The 18,198-nt window shown below is 39.5% G+C and overlaps 3 protein-coding genes across 3 annotated transcripts; all 3 read right to left on the bottom strand.

Annotated features, from left to right (window-relative positions):
- Nucleotides 1-884: 884 nt before the first annotated feature.
- Nucleotides 885-6,748, bottom strand: LOC311498602 (extracellular calcium-sensing receptor-like). The gene is made up of 9 exons (XM_084559264.1): nucleotides 5,240-6,748; nucleotides 4,850-5,144; nucleotides 4,630-4,716; nucleotides 4,069-4,338; nucleotides 3,690-3,896; nucleotides 3,328-3,603; nucleotides 2,969-3,196; nucleotides 2,726-2,849; nucleotides 885-2,622 (listed from the first exon to the last, which is right to left on the bottom strand). The coding sequence occupies exons 1-9, from the start codon at nucleotides 5,476-5,478 to the stop codon at nucleotides 1,712-1,714; spliced, it is 2,637 nt and encodes an 878-aa protein (XP_084415390.1). The 5' UTR covers nucleotides 5,479-6,748; the 3' UTR covers nucleotides 885-1,711.
- A 122-nt stretch (nucleotides 6,749-6,870) lies between these two features.
- On the bottom strand, nucleotides 6,871-11,378 carry LOC311498616 (extracellular calcium-sensing receptor-like). The gene is made up of 9 exons (XM_084559277.1): nucleotides 11,266-11,378; nucleotides 10,683-10,977; nucleotides 10,485-10,571; nucleotides 9,959-10,232; nucleotides 9,338-9,534; nucleotides 8,978-9,247; nucleotides 8,620-8,847; nucleotides 8,400-8,523; nucleotides 6,871-8,296 (listed from the first exon to the last, which is right to left on the bottom strand). Exons 1-9 carry the CDS (start codon nucleotides 11,373-11,375, stop codon nucleotides 7,383-7,385), a joined length of 2,499 nt encoding a protein of 832 aa, XP_084415403.1. The 5' UTR covers nucleotides 11,376-11,378; the 3' UTR covers nucleotides 6,871-7,382.
- A 2,235-nt stretch (nucleotides 11,379-13,613) lies between these two features.
- LOC311498614 (extracellular calcium-sensing receptor-like) lies at nucleotides 13,614-17,938 on the bottom strand. The gene is made up of 9 exons (XM_084559275.1): nucleotides 17,788-17,938; nucleotides 17,205-17,499; nucleotides 17,010-17,096; nucleotides 16,489-16,762; nucleotides 15,886-16,082; nucleotides 15,506-15,775; nucleotides 15,060-15,287; nucleotides 14,840-14,963; nucleotides 13,614-14,735 (listed from the first exon to the last, which is right to left on the bottom strand). The coding sequence occupies exons 1-9, from the start codon at nucleotides 17,895-17,897 to the stop codon at nucleotides 13,822-13,824; spliced, it is 2,499 nt and encodes an 832-aa protein (XP_084415401.1). The 5' UTR covers nucleotides 17,898-17,938; the 3' UTR covers nucleotides 13,614-13,821.
- Nucleotides 17,939-18,198: the final 260 nt, after the last annotated feature.

Raw genomic sequence — 18,198 nt, 5'->3', positions numbered from 1 at the left:
CACACACACAAACGGTTTAGGACCAACTCAAAAAAACATGAACAACAGCACAAGGTGTTGACCTGGCCTCCAAATTCCCTAGATGCCAAACTGGTCAAGTATCTGTGGGATGATCCGCAGAGGCCCCTCCCCTCAACCTATAGGACCCAAAGGCCCCCACTAACAACATCCTGTTGCCAGACACCACAGGACACCCTCAGAAGGCCCATGTCCATTCTGTGATGTGTCACAACTATTTTGGAGGCACAAGGAGACCTACACAATACTAGGAAGGTTGTACACAACATGTGATTTCCTGTTGCCAGGTAGAAATACAACTGTGACTCAATATTTACTTGTAGAGGTGCTCATGAGAAGAATCACAGGAAATCTGGCATTATATAGGACAATGGCATCGTATAGTTCTCATGGCAGAATGCAATAATGCTATTCTTGACCAGGAGCATTTAATGAAAGTCTTGCTTTTGATAATATTGCATTGCAAAGGTGCCATGCATCAGATTCGAAGCTAGGAGTAGTTTGTTTAAGTACAAAACAACGACAAAAAAGAAAAATGATAAAACAGTGACAATAAATTCAAAACTTTTGACTTCTGGATTTATCCAGATGGGTATAACACCTATGGCTATGTTGTCAAATTTTTAAGTTTATTTTCAGAAGACTGGTGCTGGTATCCTGAGAAGACACACACTTGCAATAAAATATAAAGCATATCAAGTGTGTGTTTTAGAAAACTGTATTAGGTTCTTTGGATGTAATTTGCTTCTGCTATGGTTCGTCCACATCCTCAGAATCGGAAAAATATTCAGCCATGTTGCAAAAAACTAGCAGTAGCAAATTACAGGTAAACAGGCCTATACGTCAATCTACAGACCCTGGATGATGATAACAGATAACTCCGGACTCAACAGGGAATAGCACTAGCGTATCATAACAAAATACTGGCGAAATGAAAGAATTTCGCGGCAGATAATGCGTTATTTAGAGGCTGTGTTTCGGTGCCCCAGTCACTCCCACTATATGGATATGCGGGGATCTAATTATCTCCTGAAGGAGTGCAAATAACACAAAAGTTATATGGGTGAGTAAACGATCGTATTTTATGCCAGAAGTAAGGTCCAAGTTGTAAAAAACAGTAGTTACCCTTTAACTGTCACATTTTAACAGCCTCCGCCTTAATGAATCACACTTCTTCAGTTTAAATAACTACATGCATACTTTATTTGGAGTTGAAAATGACAAAACATGTATTTTTATGCGGGGTTCTTGGCTGATTTAAGTGACCTCCGCACTCTGTGTCAAAGAACACACACAAACAAGACTTGACATATGAAGGGATTTATTTAAAAAAAAAAAAGAGTATACAGGCTATGCATGGGGAGAGCAGAGCATTAAATGAGGAATTAATATAAGAATAACCTCTTGATAGCTTCGTTTGTTGTATGGCAGTCCCACAGAGTGATTTTTCTCCTTCCATTTGTTTAATGTCCAGACACTATTATTCTTAAACTAAGTAGATCATTTTTGCAGAATACTCTCTGAAAGAGAAGCTTTATTTCACCCATCTTTGAATAGAATTTTGTGTGTTGTCTGACAACAGTAAAAGCACGTATTATGTTAGAATATAAGTCATTCCAAATATGGGACACTACTAAATTAATAAAACGCGCATATTGAGTCACATGTGTTGATGATTGATCAACTGTTGATGTTATGACTTGGTGGCTCGACCCATGATAGCTTTCTTTGTGTTCCTCTCTGGTCTCAGCAGAATTATGTAACATTTGGGTCCAAACAGCGCCACCAAGAGGCCAAAACTGGAGGCCAGGATGGCAAATACCTCCACTGCATCTGCATATTTGCCTGGAGAGTTGACATAAGCAGGGACAAAAGCCACCCACACAGCACAAAAGATCAGCATGCTGAATGTGATGAGTTTGGCCTCATTGAAGTTGTCTGGAAGATTCCTTGCTAGAAATGCTAACAGGAAGCTAAGGATGGCAAGGAAGCCAATATAGCCAAGTAGAACTGCAAATCCAATGGTGGACCCAACTGCACATTCATAAACTATCTTGTCATTGTGGTATCGTGTGTTTTTATGAGGTACTGGTGAGGCAGAGACAATCCACACAACGCAGATTGCTGCTTGAATACAGGTTAGAACTACAACGGTTCCTCTCTGCTGTACAGCACCAAACCACTTGAGGTTGGCACCACCTCCTGGCTTAGAGGCTTTGAACACAGCCAACACCACCATAGTTTTCACCAGGATGCATGAAACACAAAGCACAAAGCTGATCCCAAATGCTGCATGTCTCAGTTGGCATGTCCACAGTCTGGGTCTTCCAATGAATAACAGTGAACACAGGAAACACAGCTTAAGAGACACCAGGAGCAGGAAGCTCAGTTCAGAATTGTTGGCACGTACCATGGGCGTACAGCGATGATATGTAAAGATCCCGAGGACAATAGCACAGATAAATGTGCCCAGCAATGAGGAGATGGTAAGACAGATACCAAGAGGTTCATGGTAAGATAGGAACTCTGTTTTCTTAGGAACACATTGGTCACGCTGGAGGTTGGACCAAAAATCCTCTGGACAATCAGTGCACTCCATGGAGTCTGACCAAAAGGTGAAGAAGATATAAATTTTGACATTATATATACAATATACTATACATAACACAGTGTATCTGAAGAAAACTATTCACACATGAGCCACAACCTGTTATATTGCTGATCTTTCCCTCAGAGCATGGGATGCAGTCAAAACAGCACACAGGCTGACCTTTTTGTGTGGCAATTCGTGTACCTGGAGGACAGCTTTCACTACATACTGACCGGGGAGGCTATAGGATCAACAATAAACCATCATTCAATTAAACAATCATTCCAGATTGTTTTATAAAACTGAGAGATAAATTTCCAATAAAATTATTATTATTATTTTTTTTAAAGCAGAAACAACCTCTTTTGATTCAGTGTTCCAGACGATTTTGTCTTCATCAAGTTTGAGTTCTTCACCTTTGAAGGCTGACCTCTTCACCTCACCCACATACTGAAGTTGAAATTTCCCGTCAGGGAGCCACTGCCAATTCATGATATCATATATTGGTAAGGCATCACCATTCTCATCAAATGACACTTGATCACCAAATGATGTGGAGAAGTTGACCTTCTGCAAATAATGCACAATCTACAATGGATAACAGAAAAAAGAAATTCAGTATTTTGACAGACAGGGGTTTAAAATGATTTGCAATAAAATCAGGGCATCATGTATTTTTGCTGCCAGTCAGCAAATTGGATTGAAAGTTGGTATCACACCTGCCATGGCTCCACTGTTTGCAAAGTGGCACAGCTTTGCCCACTGAAAGGCCCTCTCCCTGGCTCGCAGTGGAGCATATCATCAAGGGCGTAAGCCAGAGCGTACACAGCCTTGTAAACATTGTATTCAGGCCTGAGGTTGGAAAGATCAAAAAACTCTGTTTCCACACTCTTTAGATCTTCCTCCCCAGTGCACAGAGCTCCTCCACCTTCCACCCAGCCTGCTGGGGGTGGAGCAAATTTACACTGAAATGTGAATTCCCAAAACTGCCTTACCTGAAATGTATTTCAAACAAAGCCTTAACAAAAATAACAACAGTTTATGTTGGAATGACAGATCCAATTCAGCATTACAACCTTACCATACTGTCTCCATTGTTAAAGTTGTCATTTAGGTCAGGATGTGTTCTTAACAGAAAGTCCCTGAATCCTGACATCTCTCCTCTGCGAATTGCGATGCCCAGCGTGCCGCTCAGGTACGGCCTAAGACGAGGAGTCTGGAGAAAAGCAGCTGTTGTCCAGGCTTCACTGGCCATCCACTGCAGGCCTGTAAAATTCTGCCTCTCCACCTGTTCATTGCAATTTGTTAATATTTTTAGATTTATGCAACTATATCCCACTGTGTTGGGCCAGGATCAATATAAAATGCAAAACTAATATTGTAATTAAGCAACAATGAACAATTAAAAAATAGATTTGCAGCATGCAGATAGATAGATAAATAAATGGATGGATAGGTACCTCTTCTGTTAGTTGAAGCATGTGGATCTGATGTACAAATACAATAACCACACGAGCTGTGGATTTCTTCATAACTTCAACAATCCTCCTTATCACAGCTGGGTTTTCACCCCACGGCATAATTTCAGTGTAAGCCAGACATCCTCCACCAGCCTTAGCCCACTCAGGTTGAAAGGACCGAGCGACATGTAGCCCATAATCATCATCACTGACCAGCAGACCTGCCCACGTCCAGCCAAACCGTTTTAGAATCTGAATCATGGAATTCACCTAGATGAAACAGCATTTACAGGCTGGAATTATTATTATTTTTTATTTTTTTTGTACAAACATACTTTCTGTTGCATCACATTAAAATCACATGTATTCGATCTGATCATGATTGTGAGATCACATTTATACATTGTGGATGATTGTGAATCACATACTTGGATTGATTTATTTTAAATTAATCTAAGTATCTAAGTATGTGATTTACAATCACAATACTTTGTTTGAGGGGATGTTACATTAATACACTTTCTGTGAAATATATTTAGCATTTCTAAAACAGCATTTCACCTGGAAAGCATCACTTGGGATTGTTCTAAAAAAGGATGGAAACCGCTGGCGATCAGTCAGGCAAGAACATGTGGCATAATAACTCACCTACAAAGCGACATAAAACATTAGAGAATCCTTAGATGCAATGCATATTTACCAACCTGTCATTTAAAAGGATTTAATTAACCTTATTATAGCAAATTAAAAGCACGACTAAAATTGAAGATAGAGTACTTACAATGGGCAATTTGAACAAACCTAGCACATCAGAGGTGGCAATAGAAAACGTTGAGAAGGTATCACCCACGATCCCCAGGACCGGAGGGGCGCCCAAACAGTTTTCCTGAAGCAGGAATTCCTCTTCTCGACCACTGGCCAGTGACAACGCTGCACTGAACCCAATTACAAGTGTGGCACAGTTATCGTACAGACTGTATCCCAGAGTCACATTAGGTAGCAGGTTGGAGTTTTTGTTGATCTCATCAATAGCAAAGGCCATGGCCATGGCATGCCTGAACCCTGGAGGGTCAAAACTAGCACATAAAATGTAATTATTAACACTAAAAATCAACATACTCTGCCAGTCTGCTCAGATTTATGTTGTCTGCTGCATGAGTGTGACGCTTACCCCTGGCAGCTGAGCTTCTTTGGTTCCGAGGTGAACGATAACTCAAGGAAGACGGATGTGTAGTGGATCTGAAACAGTCCACCCAGCATCACATCACCAGGCTTGTGCATACCATTATGATAAAACTGTCTTCTTATTTTGCAAGATGAGGAAAGAGAGGACGACTCGGACAAAAAAATGCAAGAAAACAAAACCAAGTAGACACACAAGAGCATAAATGCACCAAGAAGTGCCCCCATAACTGCACCACCTCTTACGCCAATGTTTCTAATCTCCGTGAATGCGTGCTTCCTTTTATATGGAAGGTCACGTCTGCTCCGTATATGATTTTCATCATAGTTTAACACCACCCACAGTCACATGTGAGGGCAAAAAACAATGATGACAGATTGCTGTTAAATGAATTACTGTAACACAAACAGAATTTCCGTATTGTGAATTAGATAAAGCTAAACGAAACAAACTAAATGAATAGGTAAATGGACAGCACAATTTGATGGGTAATCAACCAATTCAGGAATCAGTGGAGTGAATGCTAAGATAAATATTAATGGGTGATTGCATATGAAGCTCTGTTGACCTCTGTTGTCAATACGTCATCTTATTATATCCTTGTACAATATTAATCAAACTGTGTTACAATGGAAACATTAGACTGGTTGAAGTTATAGAAACAACCTTGTGGAGCGATTAGTCAAGAAAGCCCTTGTCAGCAGACAGGCCTGTCACCTGAACTGTGCCCTCCTTTATATATAAGTGTTTGTTAACCGTTTGTTGCATTTTGACAGCCTCTGCCTTAATGGACTTGTTTAAACAACTACAAACATGTATACTTTATTTGCAGTTGGAGTGAAAATGACAAAACATGTATTTTTATGTGGAGTTCTTGGCTGATTTAAGTGACCTCCTCACTCTGTGTCAAAGAAGACATGCAAGCAAGACTTGTAACATATGAGGGGATTTATTTAAAAAGGGTATACAGGCTATCAGTGGTGGGCCTTGTATTTTCCACCTTGGCCTTCAGTGCCCCGCACCTCTCAACACGATTATGATCCACTGCTATAGAAACCATCAACATCATACGGATATGCAATAAAACAGGACGTTGCATCATAGCCAGGTACCTCATATAGTGAGATGAAATGCCATTACTAAAGCAAGAAACTCACTTAAAACAATTCAAAAGGTCTCCTTTCACTCACTGCAGCTGAGCGCCAGTGCCACATACGTCAGATCCAGCAGAAGCATCTATGTCGACCCAATAAAATGACAAAAATAAACATAAAAGATGTAAACATAATTCATTATACTCATGAGAACTTAAGAAACAATTAAGAGTTCTCCTTGGAGTTAGCCAAGGTTAGCGCTCATAGTTGCTGCCCTGAACGTGGCGGACACACCCTTTCCCCGGCTGGGTCAGGCTAGCTAGCTGCGGGATTAAGCGGCCTTTCCTCACAATATCCAGCTTTTCCTTCAAAGTCCGCCATGAAAATACCTTTCTAAGAAGACTTGCAACAAATTCCGAGTTTTAAAAATAGTTATCAAAACGTTAACTAGGCCAACAGATGAACATGAAATGCTAGCTTGGCTTCATCGGAGAAGGCCCAATAATGAAATGTGATTGGTTAAAGGAACAGCGTCATTACAGTGTATTTCAAGCTCTAATGCATAGTTACACTGCCAGAAACACCACAGCTGAGAGACTGACACGCCATAAAATGAAAAGAATAGGCTATTGGTAATGTAAAGTCAGTGATTTTGATCAAGTTTAGGCCAGCAGAGAAGGCTTTGCTGGCCCTGACAGCCCACAACTGCAAGCTATACATGGGGACAGCAGAGCATTAAATGAGGAATTAATAAAAGGATAACCTCTTGTTAACTTTGTTAGTTATATGGCAATCCTAGACAGAGGGATTTTTCTGTTTCCATTTGTTTAATTTCCAGATACTATTGTGCTTATGCTAAGTTGATCATTTTTGCACAATGCTCTCTCTGAAAGAGAAGCTTTATTTCACCCATTTCTGAATAGAACTGAACAGTAAAAACATGTATTATATTATAACCGACCATTATATATTAAACATTCCAAATGTGGGACACTACTAAATTAATAAAACATGCATACCGATTCAGATCAACTGTTTCATGACTTAGTGGCTCCACGGCCCATGATAGCTTTCTTTGTATTCCTCTCTGGTCTCAGCAGAATTATGTAACATTTGGGTCCAAACAGCGCCACCAAGAGGCCAAAACTGGAGGCCAGGATGGCAAATACCTCCACTGCATCTGCATATTTGCCAGGAGAGTTGATATAAGCTGGGACAAAGGCCACCCACACAGCACAAAAGATAAGCATGCTGAATGTGATGAGTTTGGCCTCATTGAAGTTGTCTGGAAGATTCCTTGCTAGAAATGCTAACAGGAAGCTGAGGATGGCAAGGAAGCCAATGTAGCCAAGTAGAACTGCAAATCCAATTGTGGACCCAACTGCACATTCATAAACTATCTTGTCATTGTGGTATTGTGTGTTTTTATGAGGTACTGGTGAGGCAGAGACAATCCACACAACACAGATTGCTGCTTGAATACAAGTCAGAACTAAAACTGTTCCTCTCTGCTGTACAGCACCAAACCACTTTAGACTGGCTCCACCTCCTGGCTTTGAGGCCTTGAACACAGCCAGAACCACCATAGTTTTCACCAGGATGCATGAAACACAAAGCACAAAGCTGATTCCAAACGCTGCATGTCTCAGTTGGCATGTCCACACTCGGGGTCTTCCGATGAATAACAGTGAACACAGGAAACACAGCTTAAGAGACACCAGGAGCAGGAAGCTCAGTTCAGAATTGTTGGCACGTACCATGGGCGTACGGCGATGATAAGTAAAGATCCCGAGGACAATAGCACAGATAAATGTGCCCAGTAATGAGGTGACTGTCAAGCAGATACCCAGAGGTTCATGGTAAGATAGGAACTCTGTTTTCTTAGGAACACACTGGTCACGCTGGGAGCTGGACCAAAAGTCCTGTGGACAATCAGTGCACTCCATAGAGTCTGACAAAAAGGGGAAGAAGATGTAAATTTTGGCAGTATACATACAATATACTACACATAACACAATGTGTCTGAAGAAAACTATTCACACATGAGCCACAACCTGTTGTATTGCTGATCTTTCCCTCAGAGCATGGGATGCAGTCAAAACAGCACACAGGTTGCCCCTTCTTTCTGGCAATGCGGGTACCTGGAGGACAGCTTTCACTACACACTGACCGGGGAGGCTATAGGATGAATAATAAACCATCATTTAATTAAACAATCATTCCATATTGTTTTATAAAACTGAGAGCTTAATTTCCAGTAAAAGGAGAAACAACCTCTTTTGATTCAGTGTTCCAGACGATTTTGTCTTCATCAAGTTTGAGTTCTTCACCTTTGAAGGCTGACCTCTTCACCTCACCCACAATCTGAAGTTGAAATTTCCCATCAGGGAGCCACTGCCAGTTCACGATATCATATATTGGTAAGGCATCACCATTCTCATCAAATGACACTTGATCACCAAATGATGTGGTGAAGTTGACATTTTGCAAATAATGTACAATCTACAATGGATAACAGAAAAAAAATATCTGTATTTTGACAGACAGGGCTTTAAAATGATTTGCAATAAAATCAGGGCATTATGCATTTTTGCTGCCAGTCAGCAAATTGAAATGAAAGCTGATATCACACCTGCCACGGCTCCACTGTTTGCAAAGTGGCACAGCTTTGCCCGCTGAAAGGCCCTCTCCCTGGCTCGCAGTGGAGCATATCATCAAGGGCGTAGGCCAGAGCATACACAGCCTTGTACACATTGTACTCAGGCCTGAGGGTAGAAAGATCCAAAAAATCCGTCTCCACATTTTCTATATTTTCTTTTCCAGTGCATAGTGCTCCCACAGCTTCCACCAAAGCTGTTGGATCAAATTTACACTGAAATATGTATTCCCAAAACTGCCTCACCTGCAACATACAAAAACAGAGATACTACAATATTGTATTATTCATCCTTTTTATCAGTAATTTATTTAAAATTAGACTGTACAATCTTGCCATATTATTTTCATGGTTGTCATTTTGGTCAGGGCGTATTCGTAACAGAAAGTCCCTGAGCCCTGGCATTTCTCCTTGACGAATGGCAATGCCCACAGTGCCCCTCATATACGGCATGAAGCGTGGTGCCTGGAGACCAGTAGCTGTTGTCCAGGATTCACCAGTGAACCACTGCAGGTCTGTTACATTCTGTTGCACTACCTATGTATTGCAATAAATTAAAAAAAAAAAAAAATTGTAAGAAAGTAGGGGAAAAAAACACAGAAAAAACATATATATTTTTCCCAAGACAACAAATTTACATAAGTTCACTAATCCATACACTAAATACACTAATCTACAAATATAACAATTTAAAAAATTTGTAGTTGTGCGTAATAATTCTAAATAATCTGAGGATTTCTTTTAGGGAATGCTCTTGATTTTCTGCACACTAATGGAAATTTGATATATACTGTATGTACATATTAGAGATTGTCACAAAATTGTTGTTTGTTTTAAACTGGTGACAACTAACATAATTTTATGGATCAGTGACATTCAATTTACACAAAGACATATCTTTATATACTATGTGTATCTCAAAATTTTAAATTTGTACATGATATTATAATTTATTACTAACTTCGTCTATAAGTTGCATCATGTGTGCCTCGTGTGCAAACGCCATAACCACACGAGCTGTTGATTTCTTCATCAAATTAACGATCCTCCTGAGTTCACGAGGGTCACCGTCCCAGGGCAAAACCTCTAGGTAGGCCAGACAACCTCCACCAGCATCGACCAGATCAGATTGGAAGGATTGGGCAATATGGAGTCCATAATCATCATCACTGACTAGCAGGCCCACCCACGTCCAGCCAAAGCGTTTTAAAAACTGAATCATAGCACGCACCTGAGAGAATATTTATCAGTGTAAAGGGATTAGTGCACATGTGTATATGCTGCTAATATGAAATTCAAATTAGATTAGAGTTTAAATATCAGTCATATTTTCCATACACTATACATCTCCCAATCAACCCATTAATTAAGCTCACTAATGAGAAAAATAAAAAGGTCTGTGCCATCTGGAGCAATTTCTATAAGTTTACTCTATCACCCAAAAATTTAATTTGCAGCTCTGTACTCAGTAACAGTGTTTCACCTGGAAAGCATCACTTGGGATTGTTCTGAAAAAAGATGGAAACCGCTGGCGATCACTCAAACATGAACATGTGGCAAAATAACTCACCTATGAAGAAACGTACAAGAAAGTCAGACCCTGTCAGAGGTGTTTCTTATTTCAAAAACACAACTATTAAAGCAAAAAATTTCAACAATGACAAAGAACGAAGAAACTTACAATGGGCATTTTGAATAAACCTAGCGCATTGGACATGGCAATAGAGAATGTTGAGTAGGAGTCACCCACAATCCCAAGGACTGGAGGGGAACCTAAACAGTTCTCCTGAAGCAGAAACTGCTCTTCTCGACCACTGGACAATGACAAGGCACCGCTGAATCCAATAACAAGTGCACCACAGTTATCATAAAGTCTGTATCCCAGAGTCACATTAGGCAGCAGATTGGAGTTCTTGTTGATCTCATCAATGGCAAAGGCCATGGCCATAGCATGCCTGAACCCTATAATATCAAAGCTAACACACAAGATGTCATTATCAATCACTACAATTAAAATCTAATATGTACTGTGAGATAGTACAGACATCTGTCTACCTATAAAGACAAATTAACGTATATTGATAATATTAGCATACAGTACATTTTATAGTTGTATTGGAATATTTCATAACTGCTTAAAAGTTGCAAGTATATGACCATATTTCATAATAATTGTTTAATTTCCACAGTGTGTTACACATTATCTTCAATAAAGACCGCTATTTGCATAAACACATTAATATCTGCATGTACGAGATACTTACCCTTTGCAGCGGGGTTGTTCTGGCTCAGAAGAAAACGTCAGCTCAGGAAAAACTGAGGTGTAGTGGACCTCAAACAGCCCACCCAGCACCACATCACCAGGCTTGTGCATTTCATTAAGATGAAACTTTCTCCGTAAATTACAAAACGAGGCAAATGAGGATGATAAAGAGCACACAAGAGAGACACTCAAGATTAAATATGCATCATATAAAGCTCCCATAACTGTCCTCCTCCCTTCACACTTTATATTCTAAATTCAAGGTAGCTTGATTTTATATGCAGCGGTGGGTGTCTCATCAAATTTACATGTTTTCTATTAGTGCGTAATCTATCACACAACCTATCAGGGCAAGGGTTTTTACGGTAGGACATGACACAACTTATTACCGTAATTATGTTAATATTCAGTATTCAAAACATTCTGTAAATGCTCAGTAAACCAAGGTGTCAACAAGGTGTTTCAGGACAACATGAATATTTTGGAAATGTCTAGAGAGTGGCATTAACGACATATCACTGACACTTTCAAAATTTCTAGTTTCAGTTAAGTTCAAAAAAACGTTTAAAACTTGTTTGGGGATTTTTGAAAATATGAAACCGACCGAGCTAAATGAGGCAAACCTGAGAAGCAAACTATTAAGTGAAATGAACAACAGTTCAGTCATGCCGACTTAACGGGTGACCAAGAATGACGATACCTCTCAACTGTGTTTTATAAGTATATTATTTCTTAATTGAAAGAGATAACAAAAACCGATAAACATTAACTTTATACAGTGCTTGTGTAATTATGTTGTAAACTTAATAGTTTGAACTAGCAACAGACAACCAAAACAATAATTAAAAAAATGAACAGAGCGATTAAAGAGATATCAGCAAAGGGATTATTACTGTTATAAGTTTTAATATAATAGACTACTCTAGTTTTATTGACTCTTCATTGTTAGCCATCTTTAACTTAAGCTAAACTGATAGTTTCGCTTAACTATGAGTACTTACTAGCTAAACCATGAGCTAAACCCCTCAGAGCAAAGCTAAAACACTAGTGATAGGGAGTTCAGCTTTTCTTGAGAGCCAGCTCTTTTGCCACGGCTCCCAAAGAAGAACCGGTTCTTTCAGCTCCCAAATAGCTCTTTATTTAGTATCGTTTATAGCCTAATATTTTAGCCCAACATGGCAAATACATATGGTTTATGTGTTGATTGGCACTTTTGCATTCAATGTTTTTATGAGAAGCCTAATGATTGTCTCATTTTGCGCAGTTATTCTGTTACAAAAATGTTCTTACTTTTGTGCAAACAAATGAACAAAACACTGCAATTGCATGATCCCAAGTTCTCACAGGCAAAAGGAAAAATAGTGGGGAGCCGGCTCTCACTCGATGGGAATTGGCTCTTCTGATTCACTACCAACCGTTGGCTCTTAGAGTTGGCTCTTTTGAGCATGACACATCACTGTAAAACACACCAAACAAGCTAGCTAGTTAACAATTTATGGATGTTTTTACAGCCATTTTAGATTACATGAAAAGGCAAAATGTACTTTAAATATTTATACCGGAGAAATGTTAGCAACATTTGTGATCATAGCAACATCCAGATCCAGGTCATTCAAAAGTTGAGTTAGCCATTTCTAGGAGAGACTACCATCTTAAGACAACGGCCCATAAAACACACCCTTCAGTGCTCAACCTCACCAAATCCATGACTGTGCTCTTCAAACCAATAAAATGAGGGAACAAAAAGACAGCAAGTAAAGTGACTAATTTTAGCTAGGTGGAGGGCTAGCAAAGTGTTGATGCTGCTGCTATAAAGCTAACCTGCAAAGAGGGTGGAGTGAGTCTCCTGAGGCAGGACTGTGTAGCTAACAGTTTTAGCCTAACACTTCAACAACAGCATATCTGTGAAACATAGCAGAACTAATGTTACCCACCTGTCAGGCAACAAAGTGACATCTGCATAGCCCTTTGTTTTCAGACCATGTGAGCCAGCTCTCTTGTTGCTGATTATTATTCTTAGCTTTAGCCAGATTTACCTTTCAACTCATCATCTTCTTCTTCTTCTCCCTCTCCACCTTTACAGTCTATTGCATGAGCACAAACTACTGCCTCTATCATTTCAGGGAAAATGTTATGTTGATCACTCCAACCCTGTTTTTTTATTTGCATTTACAGAGCGATGGTTAAAAACACACACAGACACTAAAAATTCCATCATGTTGTCAAGGTGTCAGTGTTTAAAAGTTGATGTACCTGTTAAGTCTGGTTTGAAACAGTGATCTGACTGATCTCTCCATCTTGATTGAGTGACACAAGTAGAATTATTAATATGTCTTCAGTAAATATTTCAGTACTATTTTTCTGAAGGCATATGTTGCTTGTGCTGCCCAGACATGCTTATCTTCCTTCAAGAAACACCAAGAAACACAGTTTTAAGTAGTTTTTTCTTAAATGTTTATTGTAAATAGACTTATATAACATGTTGAACATTGGAAACAAGTACAGAAATCTAATGAAATGATGCATTCTCCACTGATCATTTATTGTTACTGCAACCTTATGACTTGGTGGCTCCACGACCCATGATCGCTTTCTTTGTGTTCCTCTCTGGTCTCAGCAGAATTATGTAACATTTGGGTCCAAACAGCGCCACCAAGAGGCCAAAACTGGAGGCCAGGATAGCAAATACCTCCACCGCATCTGCATATTTGCCTGGAGAGTTGACATAAGCAGGGACAAAAGCCACCCACACAGCACAAAAGATTAGCATGCTGAATGTGATGAGTTTGGCCTCATTGAAGTTGTCTGGAAGATTCCTTGCTAGAAATGCTAACAGGAAGCTTAGGATAGCAAGGAACCCAATATAGCCAAGTAGAACTGCAAAACCAATGGTGGACCCAACTGCACATTCATAAACTATCTTGTCATTGTGGTATTGTGTGTTTTTATGAGGTACTGGTGAGGCAGAGACAATCCACACAACGCAGATTGCTGCTTGAATACAAGTTAGAACTAAAACTGTTCCTCTCTGCTGTACAGCACCAAACCACTTTAGACTGGCTCCACCTCCTGGCTTTGAGGCTTTGAACACAGCCAGAACCACCATAGTTTTCACCAGGATGCATGAGACACAAAGCACAAAGCTGATTCCAAACGCTGCATGTCTCAGTTGGCATGTCCACAGTCTGGGTCTTCCAATGAATAACAGTGAACACAGGAAACACAGCTTAAGAGACACCAAGAGCAGGAAGCTCAGTTCGGAATTGTTGGCACGTACCATGGGCGTACGGCGATGATAAGCAAAGATCCCGAGGACAATAGCACAGATAAATGTGCCCAGTAATGAGGTGACTGTTAAGCAGATACCAAGAGGTTCATGGTAGGAGAGGAACTCTGTTTTCTTAGGAACACAGTGGTCACGCTGGGAGCTGGACCAAAAGTCCTCTGGACAATCAGTGCACTCCATGGAGTCTGACCAAAAGGTGAAGAAGATATCAATTTTAGCAGTTTTACATACAATATACTATACATAACACAATGTGTCTGAAGAAAACTATTCACACAGGAGCCACAACCTGTTATATTGCTGATCTTTCCCTCAGAGCATGGGATGCAGTCAAAACAGCACACAGGTTGCCCCTTCTTTCTGGCAATGCGGGTACCTGGAGGACAGCTTTCACTACACACTGACCTGGGAGGCTACAGGATGAACAATAAACCATAATTCAATTAAACAATCATTCCAGATTGTTTTATAAAACTGAGGGCTAAATTTCCAGTAAAAGGAAAAACAACCTCTTTTGATTCAGTGTTCCAGACGATTTTGTCTTCATCAAGTTTGAGTTCTTCACCTTTGAAGGCTGACCTCTTCACCTCACCCACATTCTGAAGTTGAAATTTCCCGTCAGGGAGCCACAGCCAATTCATGATATCATATATTGGTAAGGCATCACCATTCTCATCAAATGACACTTGATCACCAAATGATGTGGTGAAGTTGACCTTCTGCAAATAATGTACAATCTATAATGGATAACAGAAAAAAGAAATTCAGTGTTTTGACAGACAAGGGTTTAAAATGATTTGCAATAAAATCAGGACATTATGTATTTTTAAGTTCAGTGAATCTATAAAAAAAAACGAGACAGGGATGGTTTGTAAACAATGACTAAAGGCTCCACACTTAATTTGATCATGAATTTATACAGCTCAGCAAATTAAAATGAAAGTTGATATCACACCTGCCATGGCTCTACTGTTTGCAAAGTGGCACAGCTTTGCCCACTGAAAGGCCCTCTCCCTGGCTCGCAGTGGAGCATATCATCAAGGGCGTAAGCCAGAGCATACACAGCCTTGTACACATTGTACTCAGGCCTGAGGCTGGAAAGATCCAAAAACTCTGTCTCCACATTTTCTATATTTTCTTTTCCAGTGCATAGTGCTCCCCCAGCTTCCACCAAAGCTGTTGGATCAAATTTACACTGAAATATGTATTCCCAAAACTGTCTCACCTGCAACACAGAAAAACAGAGAAACTTCATTATTTTATTATTTTTACAATATTATTCATTCTTTTTATTTGTCATTTATTTCAAATTAGACTGTACGATTAAATTCTTGCCATGTTATTTTCATGGTTGTCATTTTGGTCAGGGCGTATTTGTAACAGAAAGTCCCTGAGCCCTGGCATTTCTCCTCGACGAATGGCAATGCCCACAGTGCCCTGCAAATACGGCATGAGGCGAGGTGTCTGGAGCACAGCAGCTGATGTCCAGGCTTCACTGGCGAACCACTGCAGGCCTGTTACATTCTGTTGCACTACCTATGTATTGCAAAGTTGGAAAAAAAAAAAATAAATAGAAAAAACATATATATTTTTCCAAGACCATAAATGTACATAAGTTCACTAATCCATACATTAATTTCACTAATCTACTAACAATAAAAATTTCAAAAATTTGTAGTTGTGCGTAATAATTCTAAATAATCTGAGGATTTCTTTTACTTTTAGGGAATGGCTCTTCATTTTCTGCACACTAATGGAAATTTGATATATACTATATGTACAAATTACAGATTGTCACAAAATTGTTGTTTGGTTTAAACTGGTGACAACTAACATGATTTTATGGATCAGTGGCATTCAGTTTACACAAAGACATATCTTTATATACTATGTGTATCTTAAAATTTGAAATTTGTACATGATATTATAATTTATTACTAACTTCGTCTATTAGTTGCATCATGTGTGCCTCGTGTGCAAATGCCATAACCACACGAGCTGTTGATTTCTTCATCAAATTAACGATCCTCCTGAGTTCATGAGGGTCACCGTCCCAGGGCAAAACCTCGAGGTAGGCCAGACAACCTCCACCAGCATCGACCAGATCAGATTGGAAGGATTGGGCAATATGGAGTCCATAATCATCATCACTGACTAACAGGCCCACCCACGTCCAGCCAAAGCGTTTTAAAAACTGAATCATAGCACGCACCTAAGAGAATATATAAGTGTAAAGGGATTAGTGCAAATATGTATATGCTGCTAATATGTAATTCAAATTAGATTAGAGTAAAAATATGAATCATATTTTCCATACACTATCATCCCAATCAACCCATTAATTAAGATCACTAATGAGAAAAATACAAAGGTCTGTGCCATCTGGAGCAATTTCTATAAGTTTACTCTATTGCCCAAAAATTTAATTTGCAGCTCTGTACTCAGTAACAGTGTTTCACCTGGAAAGCATCACTTGGGATTGTTCTGAAAAAAGATGGAAACCGCTGGCGATCACTCAAACATGAACATGTGGCAAAATAACTCACCTATGAAGAAACATACAAGAAAGTCAGCCACTGTCAGAGGTGTTTCTCATTTCAAAAACACAACTATTAAAGCAAAAAATTACAACGACAAAGAACAAAGAAACTTACAATGGGCATTTTGAATAAACCTAGCACATTGGACATGGCAATAGAGAATGTTGAGTAGGAGTCACCCACAATCCCAAGGACTGGAGGGGAACCTAAACAGTTCTCCTGAAGCAGAAACTGCTCTTCTCGACCACTGGACAATGACAAGGCACCACTGAATCCAATAACAAGTGCACCACAGTTATCATAAAGACTGTATCCCAGAGTCACATTAGGTAACAGATTGGAGTTCTTGTTGATCTCATCAATGGCAAAGGCCATGGCCATAGCATGCCTGAACCCTATAATATCAAAGCTAACACACAAGATGTCATTATTAATCACTGAAATTAAAATCTAATATGTACTGTGAGACAGTACAGACAACTTTCTACCTATAAAGATAAATTAACGTATATTGATAATATTAACATACAGTACATTTTACAGTTGTATTGGAATATTTCAGAACTGCTTAAAAGTTGCAAGCATATGACCATATTTCATAATAATTGTTTAATTTCCACCGTGTGTTACACATTATCTTCAATAAAAACCGCTATTTGCATAAACACATTAATATCTGCATGTACGAGATACTTACCCTTTGCAGCGGGGTTGTTCTGGCTCAGAAGAAAACGTCAGCTCAGGAAAAACTGAGGTGTAGTGGACCTCAAACAGCCCACCCAGCACCACATCACCAGGCTTGTGCATTTCATTAAGATGAAACTTTGTCCGTAAATTACAAAATGAGGCAAATGAGGACGACACAGAGCTCACAAGAGAGACACCCAAGATTAAATATGCATCATATAAAGCTCCCATAACTGTCCTCCTCCCTTCACACTTTATATTCTCAATTCAAGGTTGCTTGATTTTATATACACCAGTGGGTGTCTCATCAAATTTACATGTTTTCTATTGGTGCGTAATCTATCACACAACCTATCAGGGCAAGGGTTATTACGGTAGGATACGACACAACTTATTACCGTGATTATGTTAATATTCAGTA

This window comes from Chelon labrosus, assembly GCF_963514085.1.
Source record: "Chelon labrosus genome assembly, chromosome: 13".
NCBI classification, from domain to species: domain Eukaryota; kingdom Metazoa; phylum Chordata; class Actinopteri; order Mugiliformes; family Mugilidae; genus Chelon; species Chelon labrosus.
Note: the sequence above shows the minus strand (reverse complement) of the source record. Positions and strands in the feature narration are given on the sequence as shown.

Bases quoted from the DNA above. Each gene is read 5' to 3' on its own strand.
- LOC311498602 (XM_084559264.1), bottom strand. From the start codon at position 5,478: ATGGGGGCACTTCTTGGTGCATTTATGCTCTTGTGTGTCTACTTGGTT. The intron at 3,604-3,689 runs GTAAGGTTGTAA...AATACATTTCAG, and splicing joins TTAACAATGGAGACAGTATG to GTAAGGCAGTTTTGGGAATT. The intron at 2,850-2,968 runs GTTGTTTCTGCT...TTGATCCTATAG, and splicing joins GGAACACTGAATCAAAAGAG to CCTCCCCGGTCAGTATGTAG.
- LOC311498616 (XM_084559277.1), bottom strand. From the start codon at position 11,375: ATGCACAAGCCTGGTGATGTGGTGCTGGGTGGGCTGTTTGAGGTCCAC. The intron at 10,978-11,265 runs GTAAGTATCTCG...CTTGTGTGTTAG, and splicing joins GAACAACCCCGCTGCAAAGG to CTTTGATATTATAGGGTTCA. The intron at 10,233-10,484 runs GTGAAACACTGT...ATATTCTCTCAG, and splicing joins TCCCAAGTGATGCTTTCCAG to GTGCGTGCTATGATTCAGTT.
- LOC311498614 (XM_084559275.1), bottom strand. From the start codon at position 17,897: ATGCACAAGCCTGGTGATGTGGTGCTGGGTGGGCTGTTTGAGGTCCAC. The intron at 17,500-17,787 runs GTAAGTATCTCG...CTTGTGTGTTAG, and splicing joins GAACAACCCCGCTGCAAAGG to CTTTGATATTATAGGGTTCA. The intron at 14,736-14,839 runs GTTGTGGCTCCT...CCTTTTGGTCAG, and splicing joins AAAGATCAGCAATATAACAG to ACTCCATGGAGTGCACTGAT.